Raw genomic sequence first — 14,581 nt, 5'->3', positions numbered from 1 at the left:
TCCCTCCTCCTCTCCCCCAGCTCCCCTCCCTCCACTCCCCCAGCTCCCCTCCCTCCACTCCCCAGCTCCCCTCCCTCCACTCCCCAACTCCCCTCCCTCCACTCCCCCAACTCCCCTCCCTCCACTCCACTCCCCCTCCCACTCCCCCCCTCCCACTCCCCCCTCCCACTCCCCCCCCTCCCACTCCCCCCTCCCCCACTCCCACTCCCCCCCCTCCCCCACTCCCACTCCCCCCCTCCCCCACTCCCACTCCCCCCCTCCCCCACTCCCACTCCCCTCCTCCCCCACTCCCACTCCCCCCCTCCCCCACTCCCACTCCCCCCCTCCCCCCTCCCACTCCCCCTCCTCCCCCCCTCCCACTCCCCTCCTCCCCCACTCCCACTCCCCCCCCTCCCCCACTCCCACTCCCCCCCTCCCCCCCACTCCCACTCCCCCCCCCCCCACCTCCCACTCCCCCCCTCCCCCCCTCCCCCACTCCCCCCCTCCCCCCCTCCCCCACTCCCACTCCCCCACTCCCACTCCCCCCCTCCCCCACTCCCACTCCCCCCCTCCCCCCCCCCACTCCCACTCCACCCTCCCCCACTCCCACTATCCCCCTCCCCCACTCCCACTCCCCCCCTCCCCCACTTCCCCCCCTCCCCCACTTCCCCCCCTCCCCCACTCCCACTCCCCTCCCCCCACTCCCACTCCCCTACCCCCCCCCACTCCCCCCCCACTCCCCTACCCCCCCACTCCCCCCCCCCCACTCCCCCCCACTCCCACTCCCCTCCCCACTCCCCCCCCATTCCCCCCCCACTCCCCTCCCACTCCCCTCCCCCCACTCCCCTCCCCCACTCCCTCCCCCCACTCCCACTCCCCTCCCACACTCCTTCCATTCCCTCCCCCTTGCTCCATCCCTTCTACCTCCCCCTCCTTCTGCCTCTCTCTCCCTTCCCCCTCTCTCCTTCTCTCTCTCTCTCCCTACTGTCCCCACTTCACCTTCCAGACACCCCCATTCCCCTCTCTCTCCCCCACCCTCTCAGTGGCTCCCCCTGTTGCTTAGTGCATGCCTAGCAGTTAAATAGCTGGCCCTCGCTCTGCCCCATCTCGTTTCCCATTGGGCTGCTCCAGTTTGCCCTCTGACCCTGGGTAAACAGATGGTACCCTCCCAGTCCATGCCATTGGTCCACTGGTCACCTCTGACCTCTGACCCCTGGCACACTGTGTGGGGGGATGTTGTGGGGGCGTGGGGGGCCGGCCCCAGTGTGTGGGGGGAGGGTGTGGGGGCGTGGGGGGCCGGCCCCAGTGTGTGGGGGGAGTGTGTGGGGGCGTGGGGGGCCAGCCCCAGGGTGTGGGGGCGTGGGGGGCCGGCCCCAGTGTGTGTGGGGAGGGTGTGGGGGCGTGGGGGGCCAGCCCCAGTGTGTGTGGGGAGGGTGTGGGGGTGTGGGGGGCCGGCCCCAGTGTGTGGGGGGAGGGTGTGGGGGCGTGGGGGGCCAGCCCCAGGGTGTGGGGGCGTGGGGGGCCGGCCCCAGTGTGTGTGGGGAGGGTGTGGGGGCGTGGGGGGCCAGCCCCAGTGTGTGTGGGGAGGGTGTGGGGGTGTGGGGGGCCAGCCCCAGTGTGTGTGGGGAGGGTGTGGGGGCGTGGGGGGCCAGCCCCAGTGTGTGTGGGGAGGGTGTGGGGTGTGGGGGGCCGGCCCCAGGGTGTGGGGGGAGGGTGTGGGGGCGTGGGGGGCCAGCCCCAGTGTGTGTGGGGAGGGTGTGGGGGGTGGGGGGCCGGCCCCAGTGTGTGTGGGGAGGGTGTGGGGGCGTGGGGGGCCGGCCCAGTGTGTGTGGGGAGGGTGTGGGGGTGTGGGGGGCCGGCCCCAGTGTGTGGGGGTGAAGGGTGAGTTTGTGTAAAAGGTGAAGTGATGGCAGTTGTTTCTGACTCTCCCACGCGGCAGGTGCTGATCGCTTCATCGATGACATTGCCCGAATGATCGGCTATCGGCCTTTACCCTGGATCAAATGGTGCTGGCTCTTTATCACCCCTTGTGTCTGTGTGGTGAGTGACCCAGGTCCTCAAATCTCCATTTTCCGTGAAATGTTGGGGGTCATTCCTGACCGAGGTCACTGGGGAGGAGGGGAGGCTCCTGACTGGGGCTTGCGAGTCGCTGATGCACCTCTCAGTGGGGTTCATGTTTCTTCCCAATTGCAGGGCTCCCAGTCTCTCTGGGTGTTGTGACCTGTTCTAGCCTCCATGTTAGATAGCTGGAAGATTCACGCTGGTAACCACGGGGTTAAATCTGACATCGTGTGAGTCTAGATTTTCTGGATTGTAATCCAAAAATTAAATTATGCTTACCCTCCCAGTTCGGATCTTCAAATTTTAGAAGCAAGACTTTTAGGGGAGTGTTTGACCCAGTGAGTATTCCAATTGGTTAACAGATAAAATAACCTCTAACTCCTTCACCAACAATCCTGAGGCTAATCCCTCTTTGTCTCACTCGTGCTCTCATCCTGAAAGCTAACTGGTTGAAGGATACAACTGGAGCCAATATTTGCAGGTTGTTATATTCATTTACAAATGATAAACATACACTCCCTCAATCAACAATTAATTACACCGTAGTCTATTGTGTGGCTAACAAATGAAAACAATTCAACGCAATGAATATATAATCCAAATAATTGCTTGGTTATATAGAACTACAGTATCACTGAGTAAAGACGGTTTTTTTATATCAAAGATTATTGTCTCGCCTTCATCAGGACATTTCACAAGAATACTAATTCAATGCTTTTACTCCTTGAGTGGAGGGTTCTGATTGGCCAGCAAATAGACTCATGTAATTCTCTGACCAATCAGAAGCAACTCACCTAATTTAAAATTTAAATAAATCCTGGCCGTTAACTGCCAACTGCATTAATGGGTGCCTTCCAATGGAAATACCTCTAATAATCAGTGTCCAATTGCCAACCAATCAGTATGCTCCTGTCAAGCTGTGTAAATGTTAGGTTTCCCCCGGAATGCTATTCTTGTGAATGGTCCTGATAGATACAATGTGAAAAGCTTCAACAAGATGGAACCTTTTCCGACAGTACCCAATTAGCGTTCTAATTTTGGAAGTTCCTCCCAAAGCATTGAATCCCTACAGTGCGGAAGCAGCCCATTCGGCCCATCATGTCCACATTGAACTTCCAAAGAGCATCCTCCTAGACCCATCCCCGCATTTCCCATGGCTAACCCACCGAGCTTGCACATCCCTGGACACTACGGGACAGCTCACCCTGACTGGCACATCTTTGGATTGTGGGAGGAAACCGAAGCACCCCCACGCAGACACGGGGAGAATGTACACACAGAGAGTCACCTGAGGCTGGAACCAAACCTGGGACCCTGGCGCTGTGAGAGAGCCGTGCTAACCACTGGGCCGCCCTGAGCTCCATGTTCCAACCAGCACGGTCCCCTCTTACAATTTGTCCTGATGTTGATGGATTGCCTGCTGTTCCTGATCAGCTGTGATTTCCCTTTAAACAGCAATCCCCAAGCCTCACCTCCCCCCTCCCCCTCCCCTCCCCCGTCCACCTCCCCCTCCACCTCCCCCCTCCACCTCCCCCTCTCCTTCTCCCTCCACCTCCCCCCTTCCCATCCCCCTCCCCTTCCATCCCCCTCCCCCTCCCCCCTCCCCCTCGCCCCTCCACCTCCCCCTCCCCCTCCCCCCTCCACCTCCCCCCTTCCCCTCCCCCCCCTCCACCTCCCCCCTTCCCATCCCCCTCCACCTCCCCCCTCCACCTCCCCCTCCTTCTCCCTCCACCTCCCCCTCCACCTCCCCTCCCCCCTCCACCTCTACCCTCCACCTCTCCCCTCCACTTCTCCCCACCACCTCCCCCCTCCCACCACTGCCTCCCCCACCACCTCCCCCCTCCCCACCACCTCCCAAAACACCTCCCCCCTCCACCTCCCCCTCTCCCTCCCCCCTCCATCTCCCCCTCCCCCCTCCACCTCCCCCTCCCCCCTCCACCTCCCCCTCTCCCCATCCACCTCTCCCCTCCACCTCCCCCTCCACCTCCCTCCCTCCACCTCCCCCCACCACCTCCCCCCTCCACCTCCCCCCTCCACCTCCCCCCTCCACCTCCCCCCTCCACCTCCCTCCCTCCACCTCCCTCCCTCCACCTCCCCCCACCACCTCCTCCCTCCACCTCCCCCTCCACCTCCCCCTCCCCTTCCACCTCCCCCTCCCCTACCACCTTCCCCCTCCCCTACCACCTTCCCCCTCCCCTACCACCTACCCCGACCTCCTCCTCCCCCCTTCCCCCCACCTCCTCCTCCCCCCTCCACCTCCACCTTCTCCCCTCCTCCCTCCCCCTCCCCCCTCTACCTCCCCCCCTCCCCCCCTCCCCCCTCTACCTCCCCCCCTCCCCCCTCTACCTCCCCCCCTCCCCCCTCTACCTCCCCCCCCTCTCCCCTCTACCTCCCCCCCCTCCCCCCTCTACCTCCCCCCCCCCTCCCCTCCCCCTCTACCTCCCCCCTCCTCCCTTCACCTCAAACTGGGTTGCTCACTAACACAAGAATTGTTCCACAGTTAGAGAGACCTGCTGCAGGGAGGGTTTGTAAGTTGCTTGAAACTCAGCAGTCCTGTTTTCGGTGCAGGCCCCACCCTGAGAGTCCGAGTGCATGACTGCGAGAGTGCTGCACTGTCAGAGGGGCTGCCTTTTAGCTGAGATACTAACCAGGGCCCCACCTCCGTCTCCATTATCAACTAGAACCTGCCACTATTAGAACAATAGGAGTACTTCAATTATTGCTATGGAAACCAGGTTCCCAGGTTATCCAACCTATTTGCTGTTTGTGGGATCTTGCTGTGCACAGATTGACCTTTTGTTTCCCTCACACTCTGGACTATGCTTTGTGAAGTTGTATATGGAACTGCGAACTGATGGCTTCCTGCTGTTCTGCACAGGGAATCTTCCTGTTTCACATTGTCAACTACAAACCCCTCACTTACAACAAGACCTACGTGTACCCATGGTGGGGTGAGATGATTGGCTGGATCCTGGCAATAACTTCGATGGTCTGTATCCCCCTCACTGTAGGGATCAAGATGCTGCGAGCTGAGGGAACCCTCAAACAGGTTTGTTCAAATTGAACCCACCGTCTCATTGCTGTTCCACGCTGGCTACTCAGTGAGGGCCTCTAGATGCAGCCCATCCTGTCTCTCTCTCTCTCTCTGTCTCTCTCTCTGTCTCTCTCTCTCTCTCTGTCTCTCTCTCTGTCTCTCTCTCTCTCTCTGTCTCTCTCTATCTCTCTCTCTGTCTCTCTCTCTCGCACTCTCTCTGTCTCTCTCTCTGTCTCTCTCTCTCTCTGTCTCTCTCTCTCTCTCCCTCTCTCTCGCACTCTCTCTGTCTCTCTCTCTGTCTCTCTCTCTCTCTCTGTCTCTCTCTATCTCTCTCTCTGTCTCTCTCTCTCGCACTCTCTCTGTCTCTCTGTCTCTCTCTCTCTCTGTCTCTCTCTCTCTCTCCCTCTCTCTCGCACTCTCTCTGTCTCTCTCTCTCTGTCTCTCTCTGTCTCTCTCTCTCTCTCCCTCTCTCTCGCACTCTCTCTGTCTCTCTCTCTCGCACTCTCTCTGTCTCTCTCTCGCACTCTCTCTGTCTCTCTCTCTCTGTCTCTCTCTCTGTCTCTCTCTCTCTCCCTCTCTCTCGCACTCTCTCTGTCTCTCTCTCTCGCACTCTCTCTGTCTCTCTCTCTCTGTCTCTCTCTCTCGCACTCTCTCTGTCTCTCTCTCTCTCTGTCTCTCTCTCTCTCCCTCTGTCTCGCACTCTCTCTGTCTCTCTCTCTCCCTTGCATTCTCTCTCCCTCTCTCAGTCTCCATTTGTTTACTCTCTGTCTATCTCGCTCTCTTTATCTCTCACCCCTCTCTCTCTCTCTCTCTCTCGCACTCTGTCCTGCCCTCTCTATCTCAGATAGAGGAAGAGAGAGAGAGAGAATCCCATTGGGAATTCAGGAGAAATGACTTTACCCAGAGAATGGGGGGAGTGTGAAAGTTGCTCCCATGGAGAGAGAGAGAGAGAGAGAGAGAGAGCCTCATCATCACTAAATGCCGTGATGTGGGGTCAGGACAATCGCAGTTACCCCATTTTTCCAATTGGAGCAGCAATGAGCAACAGTTGGAGACTTAGTGAAGCCTCATGTTGCCGAACTGCTTCCTGTGGTCAGCACAGTGTCACGACGATGGTGCCGGTGTTTGTGCCGTTCAGGAAGATCAGAGACAGGTGACAATGCTGAGAGTTGTCACACTGATCCTGATTGGCTCCCGGTGAGGAGGGTATTGGGGTGTGGTGTGGGAGTTGGGGTGAGTCTTCCTGACGTGTATTTGAAGGGATTTCCCCCCCCCCACAGGCTGGGAGAGGGAGAGGGAGCTGGGGGGGAAGAGAAGGGGAGGGGAGGGAGATGGAGGGGGGAGGGGATAGAGATAGAGGGAGTGGGGGAGAGAGAGAGAGAGGGAGGGAGCGAGGGAAGGAGAGACAGGAGTGGGGAGAGGGAGTGAGGGAGGGGACAAGGGAGAGAGAGAGGGAGGAAGTGTGGGAGAGAGGAAGTGGGGAGAAAGAGGGATGGGGAGAGAGATGAAGTGGAGAGAGACAAGGGAGTGAGGGGAGAGAAGGATGGGGGTTTGAGGGGGATGGAGTGGGGGGAGGGAGGGCTCGTGTGGAGAACTGTATCTGTTGACTGAGTGTAATTTGATGCTGGATTCCTGACAGAATAGGATTCTCACTCGGTGTCTTTGCTGATCCACAGCGCTGGCAATGTCTCACCACCCCAGTGTGGGGCTCGCATCACCTGCAGTACATGACCCACGAGGCCTCCTCCAAGTTCCTACCAGCAGATGGGCAAAGCCAGGTGCACAAGGAGAAGGAGACCACCATCAACTGCACTGCAGGGGGCACTCTCTCCTCTACCCCTCAAACCCCCCATCCCTTCCCTGCTCTGCCAAGTTCTGTCTGTGATTTTGCGTAGCATCGATTCCCATTTGGATTTCACATGCTGATCTTCAAGTGTTTTGTACAGAGTGTAGCTGTCATGGTCGATGTAGAGACTGTCTATTTTCCCCAAGGTATGGTTTGCTTTGTAAATATGCACGGTTCTCGGAAACTGCACTGTGACCATAAACAGCAACAGTGTTGGACATGCCCCATCCCAGATGAAGACCAGCTGAGTTAGCCAATAGTGTACCCTGATCCTCACAATCCTGTCCCGTCGTGTTGGGTAAAACAGACTGACATTGACATTGGCTCCTAATCCATCTCAGCAGGAGCTCACCAGGGAATGGAAGGGACTCAAGGAGGGACAGAGAGAGCAAGTGACAGTGAGCTACACCAGGGAAGTAGGAACAAGAGAGCAGAAGCTCAGGGTGGGAGGGGAAGGCTGGCGATTGGTCTCAGGAAGAGGTTATTCACGTACAGAGGTTGGCAGGAGGAGCTGTTGAGGTTGAATGAATAAAAATTGCAACAGCTAAGTGATGAGGAGATGGGTACCAATGTCCAATCCAGTGTCACCTCACTGGTATTTTGTGCTGTGTCTTACTTGGGTCACTTGGCTGTTTCCTTCCATGAGAAAGTGAGGACTGCAGATGCTGGAGATCAAGCTGAAAATGTGTTGCTGGAAAAGCACAGCAGGTCAGGCAGCATCCAGGGAGCAGGAGCAGGATTCCTGAAGAAGGGCTCATGCCCGAAACGTCGATTCTCCTGTTCCTTTGGATGCTGCCTGACCTGCTGCGCTTTTCCAGCAACACAATTTCAGCTCTGTTTCCTTCCATACATGGTCAACTTGTGTAAATGGAGAGAGGTGTGAGATATATCTCTGTTCTGTTTTTAACAGTATTACACTTTGGTCATGGCTCCATCCACCCACCTCAATTGATTTCGACTCAAGCTGTTAGAAATTGTATAGAAAACCCTTTCTATTTATATGACACCTTTCCATAATCTCTAGACCTTCCAAAGAGCTTCAAAGCCATGGAGTATTTTTGCAGTGTGAGCATTGGTGGAGTGTAGGATAGCTGACAACACAGTAAGAATCCCACAGACAAAAGCATGAAAACATTGTTGTGTCAGTTGTGGGATAAACATTGAACCAGGATATCTTTAAAAAGTGCACTCAGATCACCTAAGAGAAGGTCAGTTTAATTTGCCCCTCCCCCAGAAGTGGAGACTGGAGTGGGAGACTTGAACCTCTGACTCAGAGAGGAGAGAGATTGCCTGTGAAGCCTGAGGGGGCTTCTCACTCTTGGACCTAGCTGTCGATCCAATCAAACCTGGATTATTGATCAATTTATCTGTCAGGAATGGTTGTTAAGTACACTCTCTCAGTAATATTCAAACTCCCGTTACACTGTCAGACGGACAGACAGACAGACAGACAGAAGGGGAGGAGCTTCTGAAGGTTTTCTGCAGGATACAGGAAAGCAGCCCAACGTGCCAAAATTCCAGATCACCTCAACTGGTAAAATAAAAGGAGTTGGGCTGAGGAATTGTGTGAGAGAATCCAGTTTGGAGATTGTCCATATGGGACTCATTTGTAGAACAGTATCGGTCTGGACACCATCAATCAGAAGCAGAGACTGAGGGATGTGATACAGTGATGAAGGTGTCCGTGATAAACACACAGGTTTACACTCCCTGAAAGAGCTGTCACTCTCTTTCATTTTCACACGTTTGCAGGTCATTTACTGAACAGAACAACATGCTCCAGCTTAAACAAATGCAATAAATTTTCGAACATTGGTGTGAACTTGTTTCTTGATTTTATCAAGATTTGCATCTAGAGGCTGGGTCAGTATTTATTGCCCGTCCCTAGTTGCCCCTTGAGAAGGTGGGGGTGAGCTGCCTTCTTGACCTGCTGCAGTCCATGTGCTGTGGGTAGACCCACGATGCCCTTAGGGAGGGAATTCCAGGATTCTGACCCAGTGACACTGAAGGAACGGCGATATATTTCCAAGTCAAGATGGGGAGGGGCTTGGAGGGGAACTTGCAGGGGGTGGTGTTCCCATGTATCTGCTGCCCTTGTCCTTCTAGATGGAAGTGGCTGTGGGTTTGGAAGGTGCTGTCTGAGGATCTTTGGTGAGTTTCTGCAGTGCATCTTGTAGATGGTACACACTGCTGTTACTGAGCATCGGTGGGGGAGGGAGTGGGTGTTTGTGGATGTGGTGCCAATCAAGCGGCTGCTTTGTCCTGGATGGTGTCGAGTTTCTTGAGTGTTGTTGGAGCTGGCCCCATCCAGGGCGAGTGGGGAGTATTCCATCACACTCCTGACTGGTGCCTTGTAGATGGTGGACAGGATTTGGGGAGTCAGGAGGGGAGTTACTCACCGCAGTATTCCCAGTCTCTCCCTCACCCCCCGATTCTCTTCAACCTGTGTCCCTCTGAGTACTGGCCATCTGGATACGGGAAGCACTTCCTCCTGTGACCAGGCCCGCCAGCAACCACTGCCAAATCGATCCCACCTGAAAATTACTGCCTGGTTACCTCTTCCCTTCCTAACGTCTGAGCTAAGCAGAATAGTCACAGCTTCTCCAGTCTCTGTACAATCACCAAGGCTCTCCCTCCACGATCCCTGAAACCATTCTGGTGAATTTCACTGTGATTCAGCCCCACGACGTGGTGATGGAGGGAGGGAGGGGTGTGACTGGGTAGTGTGAGTCTCACAGTGTGGACAAGCACTCAATGGAAGGATTAAAGGCTGCACTGACTCAAGGCTAACTGGCTTGGAGATAACGCCCAGTTCAAGTCAATATCTGGAATATTCCAAGAACCAAAGCTAGGTCTAGAACTCCCCAAGTGACTTCTTCCACACACCCACAACCCCCCCCCCCCCCCCCCCCCCCCACCCCCAGGACACCATTCGTGACTGAAAGAGTTGTGACTGCACAATGCACACCCTCTTTAAACCAACCACATCAACACTCACAAAGAGAACACTAATGCTCACCATTCACTGCTTGGAGTCCAATAAAATTCCAAAATCCCACCTGGAATGAAACGTTTTGATCCCGAGAAGAGCCCCCAATGTGGTATGGACCAGACCAGAGCACACCCCTTCCAAATATACATGAACAAGGTCACCCAGAATCGAATCTTGTCTTATTGGCAGGTAGGTGTCAGGCGCTGTGTTCCAGATGTGATTCGATCGATCAAACTACTCAAAGTTACGTAAAACCCACTTTACCTTCACACAACCGTTAAAATACAGACATAATAAAAATAAATGAATTGTTTAACTGTAACTTAACAAAATAATAGATATATTAACTACTAAGAGTTAACAGTTCCAAAACAGGAACATCCCAGAAACACACCCTTGGCAAAGGCAAATTCAGTAAGACAAAGAGTCTCACATGCAATTCTAGCAGCGGGAAGGGAAACCCAGGTTATAGCTGGAACACAGAGAGGAATAAGGGCTTCCACATCCAGCTTCAATACCCCGGCAACTGCAGAAAAATATCCTGGTTTTGTGGGAGTTTAACCCCACACATTCAGGCTGCTTCTATTATTCCAACTTCTAAAAGACCTTTCTAGGCCTCACAATCTGTTTATTGTCTTTGAGAAGACAGCTCCCCACCTCTGTCTCAGATGTTCCTCAGAAAAACACCCAGGACAAAATGCATCGAGTAAAAGCACTGCATCATCATTCTGCAAAAAGATGGTTAAACAACCTGTTTCTGGGAAATACAATACCACACTGTCGGAGGGTCGGTGCTGAGGGAGTGCCGCACTGTCAGAGGGTCAGTACTGAGGGAGTGCTGCACTGTCAGAGGGTCAGTGCTGAGGGAGTGCCGCACTGTCAGAGGGTCAGTGCTGAGGGAGTGCCGCACTGTCAGAGGGTCAGTGCTGAGGGAGTGCCGCACTGCCAGAGGGTCGGTACTGAGGGAGTGCCGCACTGTCAGAGGGTCGGTGCTGAAGGAGTGCCGCACTGTCAGAGGGTCGGTGCTGAGAGACTGCCGCACTGTCGGAGGGTAAGTGCTGAGGGAGTGCCGCACTGTCGGAGGGTCAGTGCTGAGGGAGTGCCACACTGTCAGAGGGTCAGTGCTGAGGGAGTAATGCACTGTCAGAGGATCAGTACTGAGGGAGTGCCGCACTGTTGGAGGGTCAGTGCTGAGGGAGTGCCACACTGTCAGAGGGTCAGTGCTGAGGGAGTGCCGCACTGCCGGAGGGTCAGTGCTGAGGGAGTGCCGCACTGTCGGAGGGTCAGTACTGAGGGAGTACCACACTGTCGGAGGGTCAGTACTGAGGGAGTACCACACTGTCAGAGGGTCAGTGCTGAGGGAGTGCCGCACTGTCAGAGGGTCAGTGCTGAGGGAGTGCCGCACTGTCAGAGGGTCGGTGCTGAGGGAGTGCCGCACTGTCAGAGGGTCGGTACTGAGGGAGTGCCGCACTGTCAGAGGGTCGGTGCTGAGGGAGTGCCGCACTGTCAGAGGGTCGGTGCTGAGAGAGTGCCGCACTGTCGGAAGGTCAGTGCTGAGGGAGTGCTGCACTGTCGGAGGGTCAGTGCTGAGGGAGTGCCACACTGTCAGAGGGTCAGTACTGAGGGAGTGCCGCACTGTGGGAGGGTCAGTGCTGAGAGAGTGCCACACTGTCAGAGGGTCAGTGCTGAGAGGGTGCCGCACTGTCGGAGGGTCAGTGCTGAGGGAGTGCCGCACTGTCGGAGGGTCAGTGCTGAGGGAGTGCCGCACTGTCAGAGAGTCAGTACTGAGGGAGTGCCGCACTGTCAGAGGGTCAGTGCTGAGGGAGTGCCGCACTGTCAGAGGGTCGGTGCTGAGGGAGTGCCGCACTGTCAGAGGGTCGGTACTGAGGGAGTGCCGCACTGTCAGAGGGTCGGTGCTGAGGGAGTGCCGCACTGTCAGAGGGTCAGTGCTGAGAGAGTGCCGCACTGTCGGAAGGTCAGTGCTGAGGGAGTGCCGCACTGTCGGAGGGTCAGTGCTGAGGGAGTGCCACACTGTCAGAGGGTCAGTGCTGAGGGAGTAATGCACTGTTGGAGGGTCAGTACTGAGGGAGTGCCGCACTGTCAGAGGGTCAGTGCTGAGGGAGTGCCGCGCTGTCGAATGGTCAGTGCTGAGGGAGTGCCGCACTGTCAGAGAGTCAGTACTGAGGGAGTGCCGCACTGTCGGAGGGTCAGTGCTGAGGGAGTGCCGCACTGTCGGAGGGTCAGTGCTGAGGGTGTGCCACACTGTCAGAGGGTCAGTGCTGAGGGAGTCATGCACTGTCAGAGGGTCAGTACTGAGGGAGTGCCGCACTGTGGGAGGGTCAGTGCTGAGGGAGTGCCACACTGTCAGAGGGTCAGTACTGAGGGAGTGCCGCACTGTCGGAGGGTCAGTGCTGAGGGAGTGCCACACTGTTGGAGGGTCAGTGCTGAGGGAGTGCCACACTGTCAGAGGGTCAGTGCTGAGGGAGTAATGCACTGTCAGAGGGTCTGTACTGAGGGAGTGCCGCACTGTGGGAGGGTCAGTGCTGAGGGAGTGCCACACTGTCAGAGGGTCAGTACTGAGGGAGTGCCGCACTGTCGGAGGGTCAGTGCTGAGGGAGTGCCGCACTGTCGGAGGGTCAGTACTGAGGGAGTGCCGCACTGTCAGAGGGTCAGTACTGAGGGAGTGCTGCACTGTCAGAGGGTCAGTGCTGAGGGAGTGCCGCACTGTCAGAGGGTCAGTGCTGAGGGAGTGCCGCACTGTCAGAGGGTCAGTGCTGAGGGAGTGCCGCACTGTCAGAGGGTCAGTACTGAGGGAGTGCCGCACCGTCAGAGGGTCAGTACTGAGGGAGTGCTGCACTGTCAGAAGGTCAGTGCTGAGGGAGTGCTGCACTGTCAGAGGGTCAGTGCTGAGGGAGTGCCGCACTGTCAGAGGGTCAGTGCTGAGGGAGTGCCGCACTGTCAGGGGGTCAGTACTGAGGGAGTGCCGCACTGTCAGAGGGTCAGTACTGAGGGAGTGCTGCACTGTCAGAGGTTCAGTGCTGAGGGAGTGCCGCACTGTCAGAGGGTCGGTGCTGAGGGAGTGCCGCACTGCCAGAGGGTCGGTACTGAGGGAGTGCCGCACTGTCAGAGGGTCGGTGCTGAGGGAGTGCCGCACTGTGGGAGGGTCAGTACTGAGGGAGTGCTGCACTGTCAGAGGGTCAGTGCTGAGGGAGTGCCGCACTGTCAGAGGGTCAGTGCTGAGGGAGTGCCGCACTGTCAGAGGGTCAGTGCTGAGGGAGTGCCGCACTGTGGGAGGGTCAGTGCTGAGGGAGTGCCACACTGTCAGAGGGTCAGTACTGAGGGAGTGCCGCACTGTCAGAGGGTCAGTGCTGAGGGAGTGCCGCACTGTTGGAGGGTCCGTGCTGAGGGAGTGCCGCACTGTCGGAGGGTCAGTGCTGAGGGAGTGCCGCACTGTTGGAGGGTCAGTGCTGAGGGAGTGCCGCACTGTCGGAGGGTCAGTGCTGAGGGAGTGCCGCACTGTCGGAGAGTCAGTGCTGAGGGAGTGCCGCACTGTCGGAGGGTCAGTGCTGAGGGTGTGCCACACTGTCAGAGGGTCAGTGCTGAGGGAGTAATGCACTGTCAGAGGGTCAGTACTGAGGGAGTGCCGCACTGTGGGAGGGTCAGTGCTGAGGGAGTGCCACACTGTCAGAGGGTCAGTGCTGAGGGAGTGCCGCACTGTCAGAGGGTCAGTGCTGAGGGAGTGCCGCACTGTCAGAGGGTCAGTACTGAGGGAGTGCCGCACTGTCAGAGGGTCAGTACTGAGGGAGTGCTGCACTGTCAGAAGGTCAGTGCTGAGGGAGTGCTGCACTGTCAGAGGGTCAGTGCTGAGGGAGTGCCGCACTGTCAGAGGGTCAGTGCTGAGGGAGTGCCGCACTGTCAGAGGGTCAGTACTGAGGGAGTGCCGCACTGTCAGAGGGTCAGTACTGAGGGAGTGCTGCACTGTCAGAGGGTCAGTGCTGAGGGAGTGCCGCACTGTCAGAGGGTCGGTGCTGAGGGAGTGCCGCACTGTCAGAGGGTCAGTGCTGAGGGAGTGCCGCACTGTCAGAGGGTCGGTACTGAGGGAGTGCCGCACTGTCGGAAGGTCAGTGCTGAGGGAGTGCCGCACTGTCGGAGGGTCAGTGCTGAGGGAGTGCCACACTGTCAGAGGGTCAGTGCTGAGGGAGTAATGCACTGTCAGAGGGTCAGTACTGAGGGAGTGCCGCACTGTGGGAGGGTCAGTGCTGAGAGAGTGCCAGACTGTCAGAGGGTCAGTGCTGAGGGAGTGCCGCACTTTCGGAGGGTCAGTGCTGAGGGAGTGCCGCACTGTCAGAGAGTCAGTACTGAGGGAGTGCCGCACTGTCGGAGGGTCAGTGCTGAGGGTGTGCCACACTGTCAGAGGGTCAGTGCTGAGGGAGTGCCGCACTGTCAGAGGGTCAGTGCTGAGGGAGTGCCGCACTGTCAGAGGGTCAGTGCTGAGGGAGTGCCGCACTGTCAGAGGGTCGGTGCTGAGGGAGTGCCGCACTGCCAGAGGGTCGGTACTGAGGGAGTGCCGCACTGTCAGAGGGTCGGTGCTGAGGGAGTGCCGCACTGTGGGAGGGTCAGTACTGAGGGAGTGCTGCACTGTCAGAGGGTCAGTGCTGAGGGAGTGCCG

The 14,581-nt window shown here is 57.2% G+C and overlaps 1 protein-coding gene across 2 annotated transcripts in view; it reads left to right on the top strand.

Moving 5' to 3' along the window:
- The window catches only part of LOC122559229 (sodium- and chloride-dependent creatine transporter 1-like), a 132,059-nt gene extending 124,470 nt beyond the window's left edge, over nucleotides 1-7,589 (top strand). For both annotated transcript variants that reach the window (XM_087994027.1, XM_087994028.1), the window contains 3 exons: nucleotides 1,919-2,019; nucleotides 4,919-5,089; nucleotides 6,751-7,589. In XM_087994027.1, coding sequence (XP_087850153.1) covers nucleotides 1,919-2,019; nucleotides 4,919-5,089; nucleotides 6,751-6,969 — 491 coding nt within the window. In that variant the 3' untranslated portion in view covers nucleotides 6,970-7,589. The remainder of the gene's footprint in view (nucleotides 1-1,918; nucleotides 2,020-4,918; nucleotides 5,090-6,750) is intronic.
- Nucleotides 7,590-14,581: the final 6,992 nt, after the last annotated feature.

This window comes from Chiloscyllium plagiosum, unplaced genomic scaffold (assembly GCF_037043375.1).
Source record: "Chiloscyllium plagiosum isolate Xiang-an unplaced genomic scaffold, Cpla_swu_hap1 HiC_scaffold_14, whole genome shotgun sequence".
NCBI lineage: Eukaryota > Metazoa > Chordata > Chondrichthyes > Orectolobiformes > Hemiscylliidae > Chiloscyllium > Chiloscyllium plagiosum.
The sequence above is the reverse complement of the archived record's forward strand: the minus strand, read 5'-3'. Positions and strand labels throughout refer to the sequence as shown.